The 16,655-nt window shown below is 31.7% G+C and overlaps 1 protein-coding gene across 1 annotated transcript in view; it reads left to right on the forward strand.

Moving 5' to 3' along the window:
- CACNA2D1 (calcium voltage-gated channel auxiliary subunit alpha2delta 1) overlaps positions 1–16,655 on the forward strand; it is a 394,888-nt gene that overhangs the window by 189,211 nt on the left and 189,022 nt on the right. The window contains exon 4 of the mRNA XM_049776752.1: positions 1,464–1,523. Within this exon, the coding sequence (XP_049632709.1) occupies positions 1,464–1,523 (60 nt within the window). The remainder of the gene's footprint in view (positions 1–1,463; positions 1,524–16,655) is intronic.

Genomic DNA, 16,655 nt, shown 5'->3' on the forward strand with positions numbered 1-16,655 from the left:
AGGGGACCATATGGGCTGCCATGAATTGAATGCGCATCAGCCATGTGCAAGGTAAAATCCTTACTGACTGTGCTTTTGCTCTGAAACCCAGTCAAGTGGTTTTGAAACTCATGCATTCGTGTATCTAGTTATCTCATCTATTAAAGGCATTGTATCTTTAAAAAGCTTACTAAAGAGAAAACATAAGACACTAGAACATGTAAACATAAAACACTAGAACATGTAAAGACTGACTGTCTGTCTCTTCAGGCTCTGGAATAACAATTGAAATATACTAACAGTAAATAAGCCATCCTAGAAATCTCTACATTTACAGATAAGAGTAAAGATGAAATAAGCACTCTTTTTCAAATGTGCAAATTTTAGGTTGGAGAGATATTGCAGTGCATAGTGTACTTGTCTTGCTTGCAGTCAAACTGGGTTTGATCCTTGGAATCCTATAAGATCCCTTGAGCACTGCAAGGAGTCATCTTTGAATGTAGAACCTGAAGTAATCCCTGAGCATTCTCAGTATAAATTAGAAACAAAAAAAATGTGCAAGTTGTATGTTTGATGCTCACTGGTTATCTTTGAAAAAACTATTAAAAAGATGTTTCATAAAAAATATTACTTTGTGACATTTGGTTATAAAATAAAAATCAAACATTATATTTCTAGTACAGTGGTCATTACCGGATATTTATTGATCTTTCAATGTCATTTTCTTCTCAGTTATACTAGGAAATATGTGTTGTCAAGGGATTTCATAAAAAAACAGGATTCTAACAGTATTATTTAATATGGTCTACTGTATATGGTTCTTTTATAGAAAATCTGAAATATTTATTACTGAAAGAAAGTACACAGAAAGGATACTGCTTTTGGTGATGCCAGACATAGTAAACTTAAAGCAGGGGTCTCAAACTCGCAGCCCGCGGGCCATTTGCGGCCCTCCGTACAACATTTTGTGGCCCACGGCCGGCCTTCAAATATCGCAGTATTCGCGATTATTCGCTTACTGAATAATCGCAATAAAAATCGCATTAGTAAGAAAAAAAAATCGCATTAAACGTTTGCATACTCCGAGCAGTTCCATTCGGGGTATGCAAATGTTTAATGCAATTTTTTGCGACTTTTTTTTCTTACTAATGCGATTTTTTATTGCGAATACTCGGTAAGCGAAATCCCTTATGCGGCCCTGCCTCACCCCAACTTTGCCTCCTGCGGCCCCCAGGTAAATTGGGTTTGAGACCCCTGACTTAAAGGAACTCAAGAATAGTATGTTACTGTATTACTAAGAAGTAAACACAATATGTCAACTTCAATATGTTAGATTACTAAATTATTTAGAGTGTATGAATCATAAAGTAGGAATCTTTTGCATTTTATGATCTAATAATTGATCTGAAGACTCAAGAGCTTTATCAAAACAATTACATATTCATGTGGTCATTTGATTTCTAAAATTTATCATTTTCTTTCAGCGCCTGGCCCTGGAAGCTGAGAAAGTTCAAGCAGCCCACCAGTGGAGAGAGGATTTTGCAGTAAGGACCCTTTCTAACCACTTGACTTTTTATGTTGAATATTTATTACTATATGAAAGAAATTTCAGTAATTGAATCAATGTGTTACAGATCCACAAAATAAAAATTGCATTTTGGGTAAAAGTGCTTTTCAGTAATTAGAATTATAACTTAGTTGAACTGTTCTTCTGTTCCATTTTTGTTTTGTTTTGTTTTTGTTTTGGGGCCACACCCAGTGATGCTCAGGGTTTACTCCTGGCTATCACTCAAAAATCACCACCTATTTAGGGAATTATACGGGACTTCGGAGGATCGAACCTTGGTTTGTCCTGGGTTAGCCACATGCAGAGGCAAAAGCCCTACCACTGTATTGCTCAGGCCACCCTTCTGTTCCATTTAAAGAAAATAATTTATCAAATGTTTTCTCTTGCGTACAGTTATTCTACAATACCTGGATCATTGTAGATGTTATCAGTATATTACTTGAGAAATCAGTTCCATTTGGCTTTGAGTTTTCAAGGAGTAATAAACATATGCCAATCACATAATAAGAGCCAGCATGATGAAAGTGAGAATAAAATTACTCAACTTCTTTAAATTTGTTTCATTTTGGGCTATGAATAATCTCCTTTAAGTAAACTTAGGAATCTTCGTTGATAACAACTAGTGTGTACGTTTTTTGTAAATTTTTGTGGTCTTAAAACTTGTTTTATGCTCTCAAGGACACCAAGCAAATGATTAAAATGATTGAAATTCTCCTTGTGATGAGTTCTACTTATCTATCTGTTTGTCAATCTATCTATCATTTATCTCTCTGTATCTATCATCATCTATCTATTTATATATCTCTTTCTGTCCATTGATCTAGCCATCATTTCATCAATTTATCTACTTATTACATCCAAGGATCATGATGAAATTTATCTTGAATAGTCAATTAAGATCCTTCTGATACATATATTAGTAACTTTAATTTATAATGGAGTTTCTTTAGTTTTTATCATAGAAAAAGTTCAGACAATTTTGGAAAGAATGTTAAATTATACTTGGCACCTCCACACCTCTCTAAAGGGGATGTTCTGATTTCATAACTTAACCCAACTACAAACATGTTTGTAATCATGATGCTTAAATAAAGATATTATTTAATAAAAGGAGTATGGCTGAAACCCTGATTATGCTTGTTTATTATCTTTGACTATCATAAAATATGAAGTCTAATGAAGGTTAGAAAGCTGTACTCTCAAAAATTTATTGTGGCTTAGAAATTAGCATTTTCTGTTTATATGATTATGTTATATATTAGAAAATACTCCTAAACTGTATTGCATCAACTTTAATAATAATTTTCTGAGATTCTTGAAGCTTAATTATTGATCTTACTTTTCTAGCGTTTTATTTTTTTGGTGTACTAAGTAGAGGCTGTATTTATCATCTTGTTTGATTCTTTAAATTTATCTTGTAACTAAGTTTCTTGGTACCATATAGATACTGCTTGGTCTTGAGATGTTTATCACAGTATGTAAATACAGTATATTGGTTATTGAAGGTCAATTTGTTTGTACAATATGTTTATTAAAATTAATATTAAGTTCCAGACATATTGAGGACTGATAGTAAATTCATTAGTGAAGAATTATAGTGTAGTAGTAGCTATTAGGTAAATTGTATTCAGATTTACTGAAATATACAAAAAATGCAGTCAAACTGAATTGTCCAATTAAAGAATTTTGATAAACATATTAAATACAAATTACTACTTTGCTACAAGTTTGTAATAGTATAGTAAATACAGTATAAATGCATAACTTAGGTAAAAGTTAAAACATATATTTACCCTGTAATTGGCATTATAAAATAGATATTCAGTTAATATTAAATACTGAATAAAAACTAAAATAAATCAAGTTTTCAAACTATAAGCATATCATTGTTTTGCAAGAAAATATAATTTTCTTTTACATTTTTATAAATAGTATATTAATAAGTTATTTTAGTGTGTATTTTTTAATTACTAAAGAATAATTTGGTAAGTACTTTCGGGTTTTCTTTTTAGAACATTGGTGTTATTATATTTAATATTTTGCTTCTTTTCATATATAAAGTTTCCTTTTAGATATATTGTAAACTCCTTGATACTAGGCTCATTAAAACCAGATTAACTTTTGGCAATGATTTATTTCTTTTTACAACAGTAATGAATCACAATTGTGGATGACAGAAAAAACTCTCAGTGTGTGTTAGTAATTACCATATTTTATTGAATGCAAACCATCGTAAATTATGGAAAACTATCATTCATGCATTGAGTAGAAAAAGAAATCAGGCTATAGCACATTCAAAACTTCAAACTATTTTTTATTTTTTTAGGTGTCAAAATGTGGGAAGATTTCCCTTGAAATGGAAAGCTTATTGTCTACCTATCCTCTTTGTGCCTGTATCCAAACAAATTCTGCAAAGAAAATTCCTTCAAGAGGAATTGAATTGTCAGTAACTATGGCACAGCCATTTCTGAATATTTAGTGGTTAAATAGAAATTATTTTTTATAAATTGAAATTATTAATTAGTTGGTACATCAATTAATACTTGAAAATAATGGTAAAAATGTAGGAGATCAATAACATATTTTATTCTTTATTTCTTTCTGAATAATATCACAATTTTGTTAGAATCTAAAATCCTATAAATTGACATCTAAGGATATTCTTAAAGCAATTTAGGGTAGTTTAGTGCTCAATGGGAATGGTGTCTACAGGACACATACTAAAGTTTGCACTTTAGGAATATTTTTTATATCTTAACTTGAAAAATATATACGAAATTTTATACTATTCTCTTTGAAATGTCCTTAGATGAATAACTTTCCTTGAAGATCAAAGGCTATCATTGTCTTGAAATTTATTTGAATTCCTTTTAGATAGAATTACAGGGATTGTATTAGAAAGATAAAATTAAAATAAAAATAGTTTACAGTCAGTGCAAAAACCTTTACAGCCTTTGTATCAGTTCCACATCTTCTACCCAAACTCACTGTACTGCCCATGTCAAACTTTTACAAAAATCTTTCAGCTGTTATTGAATGAAATTGCAATGTGCATCTTTGTAGCTTATATTTAGTTTCTACTTCTATTTTTTTAATTGATATTTTTATTTAAGCACCATGTTTACAAACATGCTTGTAGTTGGATTTCAGTTATAAAAAAAAGGGCATCCCCCTTTACCAGTGCAACCTTCCCACTTCCAATGCCCCCGATTTCTCTCCTCCACCACCCCCTACCTATATTTGAGACAGGTATTCTATTTCTCTCACTCATTAGTAAAGATGAATTGAGTTGGTTTTATTCTTTCTATCCACACCCAAACAAAGCAGAACAAAAATGTCACTGTAAAACAAAAATCAAAGACCAACGATAAAATTTTAAATAGCAATTGCTTTTATAGAATTGATCAGTAATTATATTAGTAACAATATCAAAACATTTAAATCTAAATAAGAAAAAATGTTTAAAATATATTGCTAAGTATAACCAAAGAAGCAATGTCAATCCAATAAATAAATATTAATATTGTATGCAACTACTTTCTTATAAAGCAAGAATTTGCAGACCTTAAAAATAAAACAAGGTGGGGGGAAGCAATAGCACTATGGGTAGGGTATATTTGCTTTGCATGCAACTGGCCTGGTTATAATCTCCAGCATCACGTGGTCCCAAATTTGCCCGAAGTGATTTATTTATTTATTTATTTATTTATTTATGGGCTACACCTGGTGACGCTCAGGGGTTACTCCTCGCTATGTGCTCAGAAATCACTTCTGGCTTGGGGGAACCATGTGGAATGCTGGGGATCAACCCTAGATCCATCTTGGGTCAGCAGTGTGCAATGCAAACACCCTATCACTGCGCTATCGCTCCTTATTACAATATTGTCATTTATTTTTTTTAAAAACTCATATATGAGTGAGACTATTCTTTGTCTATCTCTGGCTCTCTGACTTATTTCACTCAGCTTAATAGATTCCATGTACATTCACGTATAGGAAAATTTCATAACTTCATCTCTCCTGACGGCTGCCTAATATTCCATTGTGTATATGTACCACAGTTTCTTTAGCCATTTATCCGTTCAAGGGCATCTTAGTTGTTTCCAGAGTCTGACTAATGTAAATAGCGCAGCAATCAATATAGGTGTGAGGAAGGGATTTTTGAATCAAATTTTTTTCTTAGGGTATATTTCTAGGTGTGGAATAGCTGGAATCATATGGGAGCTAATATCCAGTTCTTGGAGGAATCTCCATATTGTTTTTCATAAAGACTGGATAGATTGCTTTCCCATCAGCAGTGAATTAGAGTCCCTTTTTTCCTTAGATCCCTTATTTTGTGGTACCATACAAAGCTCTTGCAAGTTTATCAGTATGTTAACAAATATTTTATATGATTAATTTTAAGTTAAAAGCTACCGTATCTAAAAAGGTGGAATAGCTGGAATCATATGGGAGCTAATATCCAGTTCTTGGAGGAATCTCCATATTGTTTTTCATAAAGACTGGATAGATTGCTTTCCCATCAGCAGTGAATTAGAGTCCCTTTTTTCCTTAGATCCCTTATTTTGTGGTACCATACAAAGATCTTGCAAGTTTATCAGTATGTTAACAAATATTTTATATGATTAATTTTAAGTTAAAAGCTACCGTATCTAAAAAGGTGCTCTTTTTTAACTTCATAATCCTTTTATCTTTTAAAGTATTTAACTATTTGCATCAGTGCAGTTTTTTAATGTCACCCTTTAATAATTTAACACTAGAATGATTTAGAAGGTAGAAATTATTTCCTAAAAGATGCATTAACATTTCAAAATGGAATATAATATTCTGATTTTCCCCTCAAGTGTAAGTGGAAAAGTTTCATTAATATTACTCAGGTGAAATGTTGATTAGCATTTTCTACTGTGTAATGTAGGGAACTCTCATGAACAAAAGACAATGCACTAAAATGCTGGCAACAAGAAGCAGCTCATGTAATTCATAATCTCTCCCAGCTCCACTCAATTCCCAGTTGAACGTACAAGTGAGGGAACACAGTGCATATGCTCTAAATGTATTGAGATTTATGCGGTCATGCATTTACAAGTTCAAACCAATATTTGTAAATCAGCTATATTTAACATCTGCCTTTCAAATCTCCAAGCAGCTTAGACATGTTAAAGGTGATGTTTCATATCACTTATGATGGGAAAACTTGTTTTGATAAGGCTAGAGAAAGGAGAAAAGCTTAAAAAATGAATTGTTCCCCATGAAATAATTACTATTATTTCTATCAACCAGATCTTTTCTAATTTCATTTGAAATCTCATTTGATTGCCTTGCATGGTTGGTTAACTCAAGAAATTTTGTTTCCAACGAAGCTTGCAAAATTAATTGTACTTACACATGTATAAACATAAAGGGTGTCTAGTAAGTAGAGTCTTTATGTATGGTTTATTTGCACCAGCTTGTTACTTGCACAGGAGCAAAGACATCTAGAAATTGCCCAGTAATTAAAACAGTTGAGACCATTTCAATGTTAGCTTCACAGATAAAATAAATTAGTCAATGAATTTTTTTCTAATTGGGTGAGTGTTATTGAGTGTGAGTTGGATAATTTAGTTCTCCAATATAACTTTAATATTACAAAAAATTATAGAATCAGTTTGCTGAAATCATATTTTGGAATATTGTCTTATATATTGTAATATTTAAATCAAGTTTATGAGTAAAGTTAATAGGCATATATGCATTTGATTGTTTCATTTTTCTTTTTTAAGTTAATGAAAGTCTTAAATTGCTATGGATTGCTAGATTAACAATTGCATGTAAGCTGTATGAAAGTTCTGAATTTTTTTACTACAATGTAAACAAATGAACACTTTCCAAATTATAATTTGGTATAGATACTGGAAATGAAATAGCTAGGATTAGTCATAAATTTATTTCTTACAAAATAAATTTTAAATGTCACAATGCAAAATTAACCCCCAATCTAAAAGTCTACTTAATATAAAAAGGGAATTTTGTTGCTTTTTTAATGCATATTTATAAATCTCATAAGAGAGTTACAACCTTTCCAAGTGGAAAATTAAAGCCATAGGCTTTAATTGTTTGTCTTTCTGGGCTATCCTATCTAAGTTTCATTCATTTTATTAAAAAATAAAAGTAAAATATTAACTCATTATTCTATTTAATAAAACATTTTTTCTGAGTGAAATAATAGTTTCATATGAAGAAATTTACTTAAAGAAATGTGAGGGTTGATAAAGATGTTTTCAGAAGAGAGCACAGCCTTCTCTAGAGCGAAAATATCCTAATATTGTTTTGTTTTTGTTTTTTTTATTTTTGGTTTTTGGGCCATACCCCGTGACACTCAGTGGTTACCCCTGGTTATGCGCTCAGAAATCACTCCTGGATTGGGGGACCATATGGGACAGTGGGGATTGATCCAGGTTCATCCTGGGTCAGCCACGTGCAAGGCAAAAAGCCTACTGTTGCACTATCGCTCTGGCTCCCATAATATTGTTTTGTAAAAATAGTTTAATGATCTTAATCATTCTCAGCTTAGAAATACAATAAAATTTACTTAGAATAAAATGGAAATGAAGCATTATGTTGATACCTTCAGTATCATACAATTTAGAGTAGAAGTAAGGTTCATATTTTTTAAAGCAATCTGTTGTCCTTCTATTCTGAGATTCAGCTGATAATTAAAAAACGTTGTTTAATTATGAGGGGAATACTGAAATTACAGCCAGCTTTCTGAAAACCCTAGCCAGCATAGCCATGCATAACTCTAAGATATCTTTTTTGATTTAAGGTAGAGTTGGTATTAACTACCAGCTGACATTAAATTGCCTCTCCCGTGGATTTTTTTAATAAGATCTTTATTTTTTAAATAAATACTATTTTTATTTAAACACCATGATTACAGACTTGATTGTACAGACATAATTAGATCACCCTCCTTCCCAGTGCAAAATTCCCATCTCCAATGTCCCAAATCTCCCTCCTCCCCACCCCAACCCCATCTCTACTTGAGACAGGCTTTCTACTTCCTCATTCATCCACATTGTTATGATAGTTGTCAGCTTTTTCTTGCAGTTATTTTCTTCAAAACTCAAAAGAGACATAGGCAGACAAAATTTCTGCACCTTTGCCACCACCCTACATGCTTTCATCTGACTTATTTTCATCTGTGTATAAATAATTGTCTGTAGTTCACATTTATCACCAAGTTATTAAAATTTAATGTATATTTCTAAAACAAAATTTTCTTTCCAAAATAATTCCCATTTGGAGCTCTTTATGAGTTTCAGGTATAGAACTTCACACCTTTACCCCTATAATGGTATAAATTATACCAGTATAGACTGTACTATGCCAAGCAGCAAAGGTCTTTTTTTTTTTTTTATGGCATGTCTTGTGGTGCTCATGACTTATTCCTGGCTGTGTGAAAAATGTCATGGATATTCTTATAGGGATTGTATTAAATCTGTACAATGGTTTGTGAAGTGTTCCCATTTTAGTGATGTTACTCCTACAAGTCCATGAGCAGGTTATGTTTTTATTTCCTTGTATTCTTTTATTTCTTTAGGCTTAGTTTTAAAAATGTCTTGTATAGGTCTATCACCTCTGTAGTTAAGTAGATTCCGAGATACTTGATTTTCTGAGGCACAATTTTGAATGGAATTTTTAAGTATTAATTTCTATTTCATTATTGCATATTAATTTTGCTGCCTGCCACTTTATCATACAAATCTATTATTTCCAGAAGCTTTTTTTTTTGTGGAGTCTTTAGGATTTTCTAACTGTCGCATTGTGTCACCTGAAAACAGTGAGAGCTTTACTTCTTCCTTTCAAATATGTTCTTGATATATTTTTCTTGCCTAATTGTGATGACAAGTTTTTCCAGTACTACATTGAATACAAGTTGCCAGAGAGGGGAAGCATTGTCTTGTACTAGGTCAAAAGTCAGAATCTGGAAACAAACCACATGACTGAGAGCAGATGAGAGGGTAAAGAATCTGTGATACATCTACACAGGGAATAATCTCAGCTGTTAGGAAAAATAACCTCATGAGATTTCTTAGACATGATTGTAGATTAAGAGTATCGTGCTAACTGAAATGAGTAAGAGGGAGAGAGATAGTTATAGAATAATTAAACTAATTTCTGGGCTATAAGAAAAATAAGATAGTGTGGTAATAATATAAAGATACAATAGAGTTGCCAGGCCATAAGTATCAGTTCATGGTAGAAAGCTTTCTATAAACCCACAGTGGGATGGAAATTTAGAGAGGGGACTATTATAACAATTATAGTTGTAACTGATCACTTGTGACAAAAACTGGGTGCTGAATAGAGATAAAGTGATATACACAGTGCCCTTCATTAATAGTAGTGCAAATAACTGTGTCTAAAAATATGGGGAATAAAATGAAGAGAGAGAGCAGAGAAAGATAGGTAGAGCAGAGAGAGATTGAGTCAGAGAGAGATAGAGAAGAGATTTTAATTGCCTGCCCCCGAGGTAGACTAGTGAAGAAAGGAGGGAACTTGGAAGCATTCCTGGTTGGAAATGTTCATGGGTAAAGGGTACTACACATTGTATGACTGAAACTCAGTTATGAACAATTTTATAATCAGGTTTAAATGAAGAAAAAATTGCTTCTGTTCCTTCAGGTGACATATTTGAAAAACACTGTCAAGATTTGTTATTAATAATTAGTGTTACAGAAAATCTAGGAAAAAAAAGTTACAGAAAATATGTAATTTTGTGTCATGAATTACAAGTTAAATTACTAGATTTCAAAAGTTATATAATTGCTGCATTGCAAACACACACTGATATAGTGCTTGAATGTGTAGGTACTTCTCCAGTGGATTTTATAAAAATCAGCTGTACAACTGTTTAGTAGTCCTTTTTTAGAACCCCTTCTTCCTCCCCTTAAAAAAATTATTTCCTATGTCAGTGGAATTAAGAAATGGAAAAACCTTTTATGGGACTATTATAAAATAAAAATATCATTTATTTATTGTGTGTTAAAAGTGAAGAAAGCTTGGCAACTTCTAACTTGAGGTCTTCTTATACCTGAAAAACAAAAACAATGAATCTAAAATTAGTTCCATCCAGAAATAACAAATTGTTGTTAAACTGATTGAGGTGAGGTCAGATTACATTCCGTGGTGCTCTCATGACTCTCCTCAGAGATCCCTTCTAGAGATGCTTGAGGGACCTTTTATGGTTCTATAGTGATTAAAGGGAATAGAATGCCTGCAAAGCAAATACTTGAACCCCTATACTATCTCTACAAAGAATATTTCAATGTATTTAAAATTACATTTGTATATTTTTATTTGATTCTGGTTTATATTGTGTAAGTACCACATAGTACCTCACTTAATATACATTGGATCTCTTTATGTAACTTTTTTTTCCTAGTAAGTTTAGTACATTGTTATTCAATTTACTTTTTATTTGGAAAGGTTGCTGTAGTGTCTGGAATGTTGATCTTTTACATGTGATTTTTCTGTGATTTTTTTTTCACTCTATATATAACTAAAATATATATGTATACATAATATATTACATAGATTTTTACTTATTCCATTTTTATATTTAATGCTGGCTAAAGAAATATGACTGAAATTTTATTAGTATGAAAATTTTTATTTTTCCAGTTTCAGTTAATATTACTCCTATTTGGTTTCATGTAGTTATCTATACACTTTAAAACAACCCATTTATAATTTTTGTACATATACCATATTTTCTTGACTTATTTGTATTTAAAAATACTAATTGCCGGGACTAGAGAGATAGCACAGAGGTACGGTGTTTGCCTTGTCTGCAGCCAATCCAGGACGGAAGATGGTTTGAATCCCAGGATTCCATATGGTCCCTGAGCCTGCCAGGAGCGATTTCTAAGTTCAGAGCCGAGAGTAACCCCTGAGTGCTGCCGGGTGTGACCCCCAAACAAACAAAAAATACTACTTGCCTTTTGAAATTAATTTATACTCCCAATACAAATTACCTTGACATATATGAAATATTTAATAACAGGTTGCTAAAAAATAAAAATATTATTATTTACAATTTATATTGTTTCTTTGAGCTTTATACAAAATTTGAATTTAAGAACAATTTTAAATATTACTTTTCTAAAAACACCAGCATTTTGTTTGTTTAAATTTTAGATTTTTTATTCCCTTACAGATAATAAAGTGTTAAATGTAACAAATATTATTTCTGCACTTTTACTTGAAAGTCCTGCACATTTTGTGATTTCCAATCTTGAGCAATTTTTTTGGCTGGTTGTGTTCAGGGGTTACTCCTGGTTCTGTACTCAGGAAGTACTTCTGGTAGGCTCAGGGACTATATGGGATGTGGGGGATTGAACACAGTTGGTCACATGCAAGATAAATGCCTTTTCCACTAGTCTTTTGACCTGGCCCTGATTTCTGAGAATATTCAATTCTGAAATAAAGAGTATTAGTTACAATCAAGTATAAAGTATGTGCTTAATAGTATAACTGCTAAATAATTTTATCATAATACTTAGATTAAGTGAAAATTACCAAGTAATATATTTGACATGACTTAAGCCTATTTCTTTAACTGGAAGAGAAATGAAACTGCTTGGTAGCAGATATTATTATTTATTAAAAAGTCAGAGATTTTAATCCTAAAACTTTGTAGAAGTTTCTATTCTTTATAGTTTCTCTGAAGTTCTGATTTATAATCTATTCTATTGTTTCATGACCTAGATTTTGTTCTCAGAGTTTTATTCTGTTTATCAAGGCTTTAATTCTAAATTGTGATTCTTAACTGGTTACTAGTTTGTGAATCAATGGAGCAGTGATAGAAAGCAAGTAATTTTAATCCCCAAATAAGTAATCACACTGTGTCCTATTTTATTAAATATATGGAATCATAAAACATTAGATTTTATGTTTTAAACAGCATACAATGAGTTGTTCGACCAATTTTTCCTTTTACACTTTTCACAAATGTCAAGGATATTCTTTGATGATTATAAATAGTTTGAGTCATGCTACATGACTCACTAAAACAAATAATACCCCAATCCAGTAAATAAAACAAATCAATCCCCTAAATAGCCATATTAGGGGAAGCCAAGGACTATCTTAAAAAGTACTGCTTGAACATATTGAAAACTATGTGGGTTTAGAATAATGATGAACAATTATAATATGTCCCATAACTATTCTTCAAAAATGAGTAATGTGGTGCTACATTTATTTACAGCTTTTAATTTCTTCCTGAGATGAAAAGTTCAAGGTTACTGTTGAGTAAGTTAAATGAATCAAAATACTTGGATTTAAAAGTTCTATTGTAGGGGCTGGAGCGATAGCAGAATGGGTAGTGTTTGTCTTGCACTTGGCTGACCCTGGTTCTATCCTCAGCATCCCATTAGACCCCCAAACCTATGGGAGTGATTTTTGAGCACTAAGTCAGGAGTAACCCCTGAGTGCTTCTGAGTACCCCCCAAATTTCAATTGTAACAAACACCTATTGTGTTAATAAGTATTTTTTCATGCTAATGCTCATCTACATTTATATGTAAAAGCTTTTGAGAAAAAGTAAAATTTTATAATGATATGATATGATATGATATATGGTATGATATAAGAAAAGCTACTCTATTTCCACTGCAAGTAATTAATATCTTGACTGGTTTTTATTAGTTGAAGTTGCATATGTTACTTTTCTCTTTTTGGTAGAAAATTATCATTTTCAAATTTTTTTTTAATTTATTTTTCTTTCTCTTTTTTTTTTTTTTTGGTATGGGCAGCACCTGGTGATGCTCCAGGGTTACTCCTGGGTATGTGCTCATAAATCGCTCCTGGCTTGGGGGACTATATGGGACACCAGGGGATTGAACCAAAGTCCATCCTAAATTAGCACATTCAAGGCAAACACCATACCACTTGTGCCACTCCTCCGGCCCCTCACATTTTATTTTTAAAATTATATTTTTTACACATCTAAGTTAGTTGAAAGTATGGGATAGATAAATATAATTTTGAGTAAAGTAGACTAGCAATCTACTTATTAGTTGGCATTAGAATGCTAATTTTGAAAAAACAAGACAGCTGGTTTTATAGTTGCTTGTAGCTTTATTTCCCATTTTCTCTCTTGGAAAAACTAAAATATGATAGGAATTTAACTTTCATTGCTGTTAAGCTCCATGCAACTTTTAGCCAGGCACCTTAGTTATAAAGGGTCTCTTTCTGGATCACCTGATACCAAAATTAAATATAAACTAAATATAAAATGGAATCAGCAAAGCAAGTAATAAAGTTAAAATTATTGTCACTCATTATAATTGAATTTACTGAAAATGTCAAGGTTTTGGTTATAATCATACATTTAAAATCATGCCATTTATTTTAGATATTTAATATATATTGATAGATATTTAGATGTATATTAAATATACATCAACATGTTTAAATTTACATGTTGGTGATGAATTAGTATTTTAAATCCTTAAAGATAGAAAATTACTTTGGCTTCTAAGCCTATTTTAAAAGAAAATCGAATGTTCTGCAAATTAGTTCAGGGAATAAGCACAACATTTAATAGCATTAAATATTATATATAATGCTGTGTATATTTTTACTCCCCCAGAAAATAAGGCACCAATATGATGTGGGGCACAATAGTAACCTTTGGTGCAATAAGGATCACTTTTTGTTTTTTCACCTAAAGAAGATAAACTTCTAGTAGGGGGTTGAGTAATTACGTTTCTAAAAGGAGAATATTAAGCCAGATAAATAGTGAAACTATGATTTTTATGGTAGCAATATTTTTTCAAAATAGAATAAAGGGACCAAATGTGGAGAAAGTAGTGAAGCACATGTATTAAATATGTCAGACCTGGGTTCAATCCCGCCATCCTCTGGTTCCTAGAGCACCTCTGCAAGTAGCCCTTTAATTTCTTCAGCACTGTCAGGCATCCATGTGATAGCCCCTGAATCTGGTCGGTACTAGAAGGGGTGGAATTTCTACATTAAATCGAAATTAAATTAAATTAAATTAAATTATTAATTTAAATTAAAAATTGATTCTAACACTATAAATTAAACAGAAATATTTCTTAATCTTTCTAGTTGCTTAGACGTTTCTAAAATCTGTGATAATTTGTAATTTTCTCCCTATTATTGAGGCATGTTTCACAATTTATTTTTTTATTTTCTTTTTTATAAAGACCATTGTTCTATATTTTATTTCAAAGTTAGTGTTAAACAAACATCTTTTTGCGGGGCCGGGTAGGTGGCGCTGGAGGTAAGGTGTCTGCCTTGCAAGCGCTAGCCAAGGAAGGACCGCGGTTCGATCCCCCGGCGTCCCATATGGTCCCCCCAAGCCAGGGGCGATTTCTGAGCGCATAGCCAGGAGTAACCCCTGAGCGTCAAATGGGTGTGGCCCAAAAACCAAAAAAAAAAAAAACATCTTTTTGCACCCCACGTTTGTTAAAATTCTGATATGAAAATTTGAAGTTAAACATTTACTCTAATTTCTATATTTGTTAAGGCTTACATTATTGAAGACCAGCTTTAGCAATTCTCTGCACACTACCAGGACAATTACTTATCTGTGTTTTTTGTATCCACTACTTGGTAAATTGAAGGGTTATTTGAATGTTAATATCTATTGACCATGAATTATCATTTCTAGGTTAATTGTTTTATTATTATCTTGTACTCAGTTGATAATTAGTTAGGAAAACATATCTGAAAATATAAAAGATAAGCCTGACATGATAGTTTAAATTCATTTGTTTTCAGTTTACCTTTTTCTGCTGGACTTTTCTGTTAAATTTCCACTAAACAAATCATTTATGAAAGTAGCCAAAATATACAACAGATTGCAGAAACAAACAGCTTTTAAATTTCTAGAGAGGAAATTGTGTCTATAAAGGTTAATTAGCTGCTAATACGGTCTTTTCATACTTCTCACCTAGTTGTTAACTTTGAAAGTTCTTGATTCTTTAATATAAAATATTTTTCATACTGAGATTCTTCTACACTAGGAAATAAGTCAGTCTGATCAAACGATGAGTATGTGAATGTGTTTCTTTGTTCAGTAACACATCTGGAAGTATAGTTTAAAATGTAGACAGCCCTATAATTGACTCAGCTTCTTTATAATATTTTTATTCTCCATTGAAGTGTTTCTGGTCTCTTATGTTTGATAACATTGGTAAGTGCTTTAGTTGATCATTACTCTTTTTCCTCAATTTCATCTTAAAACTCTAAATTCTACTAATTTTACCTAGCAACTTGTTAGTGAATTTTTATTTGATGTTCTAAACTTCTGTACCATATATGTATAATTATACCTGCACCAAGATATATTTTGAGACTAATATTAATGCCTTTATTTATATTAAAGCCTTAAATTTTGTAGGGTCCAGAGAGATATTATAGTAGCCAATGTATATTTCTTGCATGATGTTGACCTTGGTTCAGTCCTCAGCACCCCAAATAGTCCATCAAGCACCACCAGGAATGATTCCTGAGTAGTGAGCCAGAGTTAAGCCTGAGCACTGCTGGGTGTCAAATAAATAAAATTTTAAAAATTAAACATTTCTCGGGACCAGAAACATAGCATGGAGGTAGAGTGTTTGCCTTGCATGCAGAAGAATGGTGGTTTGAATCCTGGCATTTAATATGTTCCCCTGAGCCTGCCAGGAGCAATTTCTGAGCATAGAGCCAGGAATAACCCATGAGTGCTGCCGGGTGTGACCCCCCCCCAAAAAAAAATTAAACAGTTCTCAGTATTACTTTAAAATATCACATAAAAATGGAATTTTATAAATTTCAACTTTTATAAAACAAATTTGGAATTTATAAATTCCAACTTTTAAAAAATTGGAATTTATAATTTTTATAAATTTATAAATAAAACAAATTACCTTTTTATTTATTAATTTGTTAACCACAAGGCAGAAATTGGAACAAAAATCTAGAATTCAGTACATTGTATTTTTTTCTTTCTGCTTCTGTTCTTCTTCATAAAATGCTGTCTGTAATGTTTCAAGTAAAATAAAATATTTTAATGCTTTCAGAAAAAAAGGTTGCAATTGTCTAAAATATTGTT

Source organism: Suncus etruscus, chromosome 1 (assembly GCF_024139225.1).
Source record: "Suncus etruscus isolate mSunEtr1 chromosome 1, mSunEtr1.pri.cur, whole genome shotgun sequence".
NCBI classification, from domain to species: Eukaryota; Metazoa; Chordata; class Mammalia; order Eulipotyphla; family Soricidae; genus Suncus; species Suncus etruscus.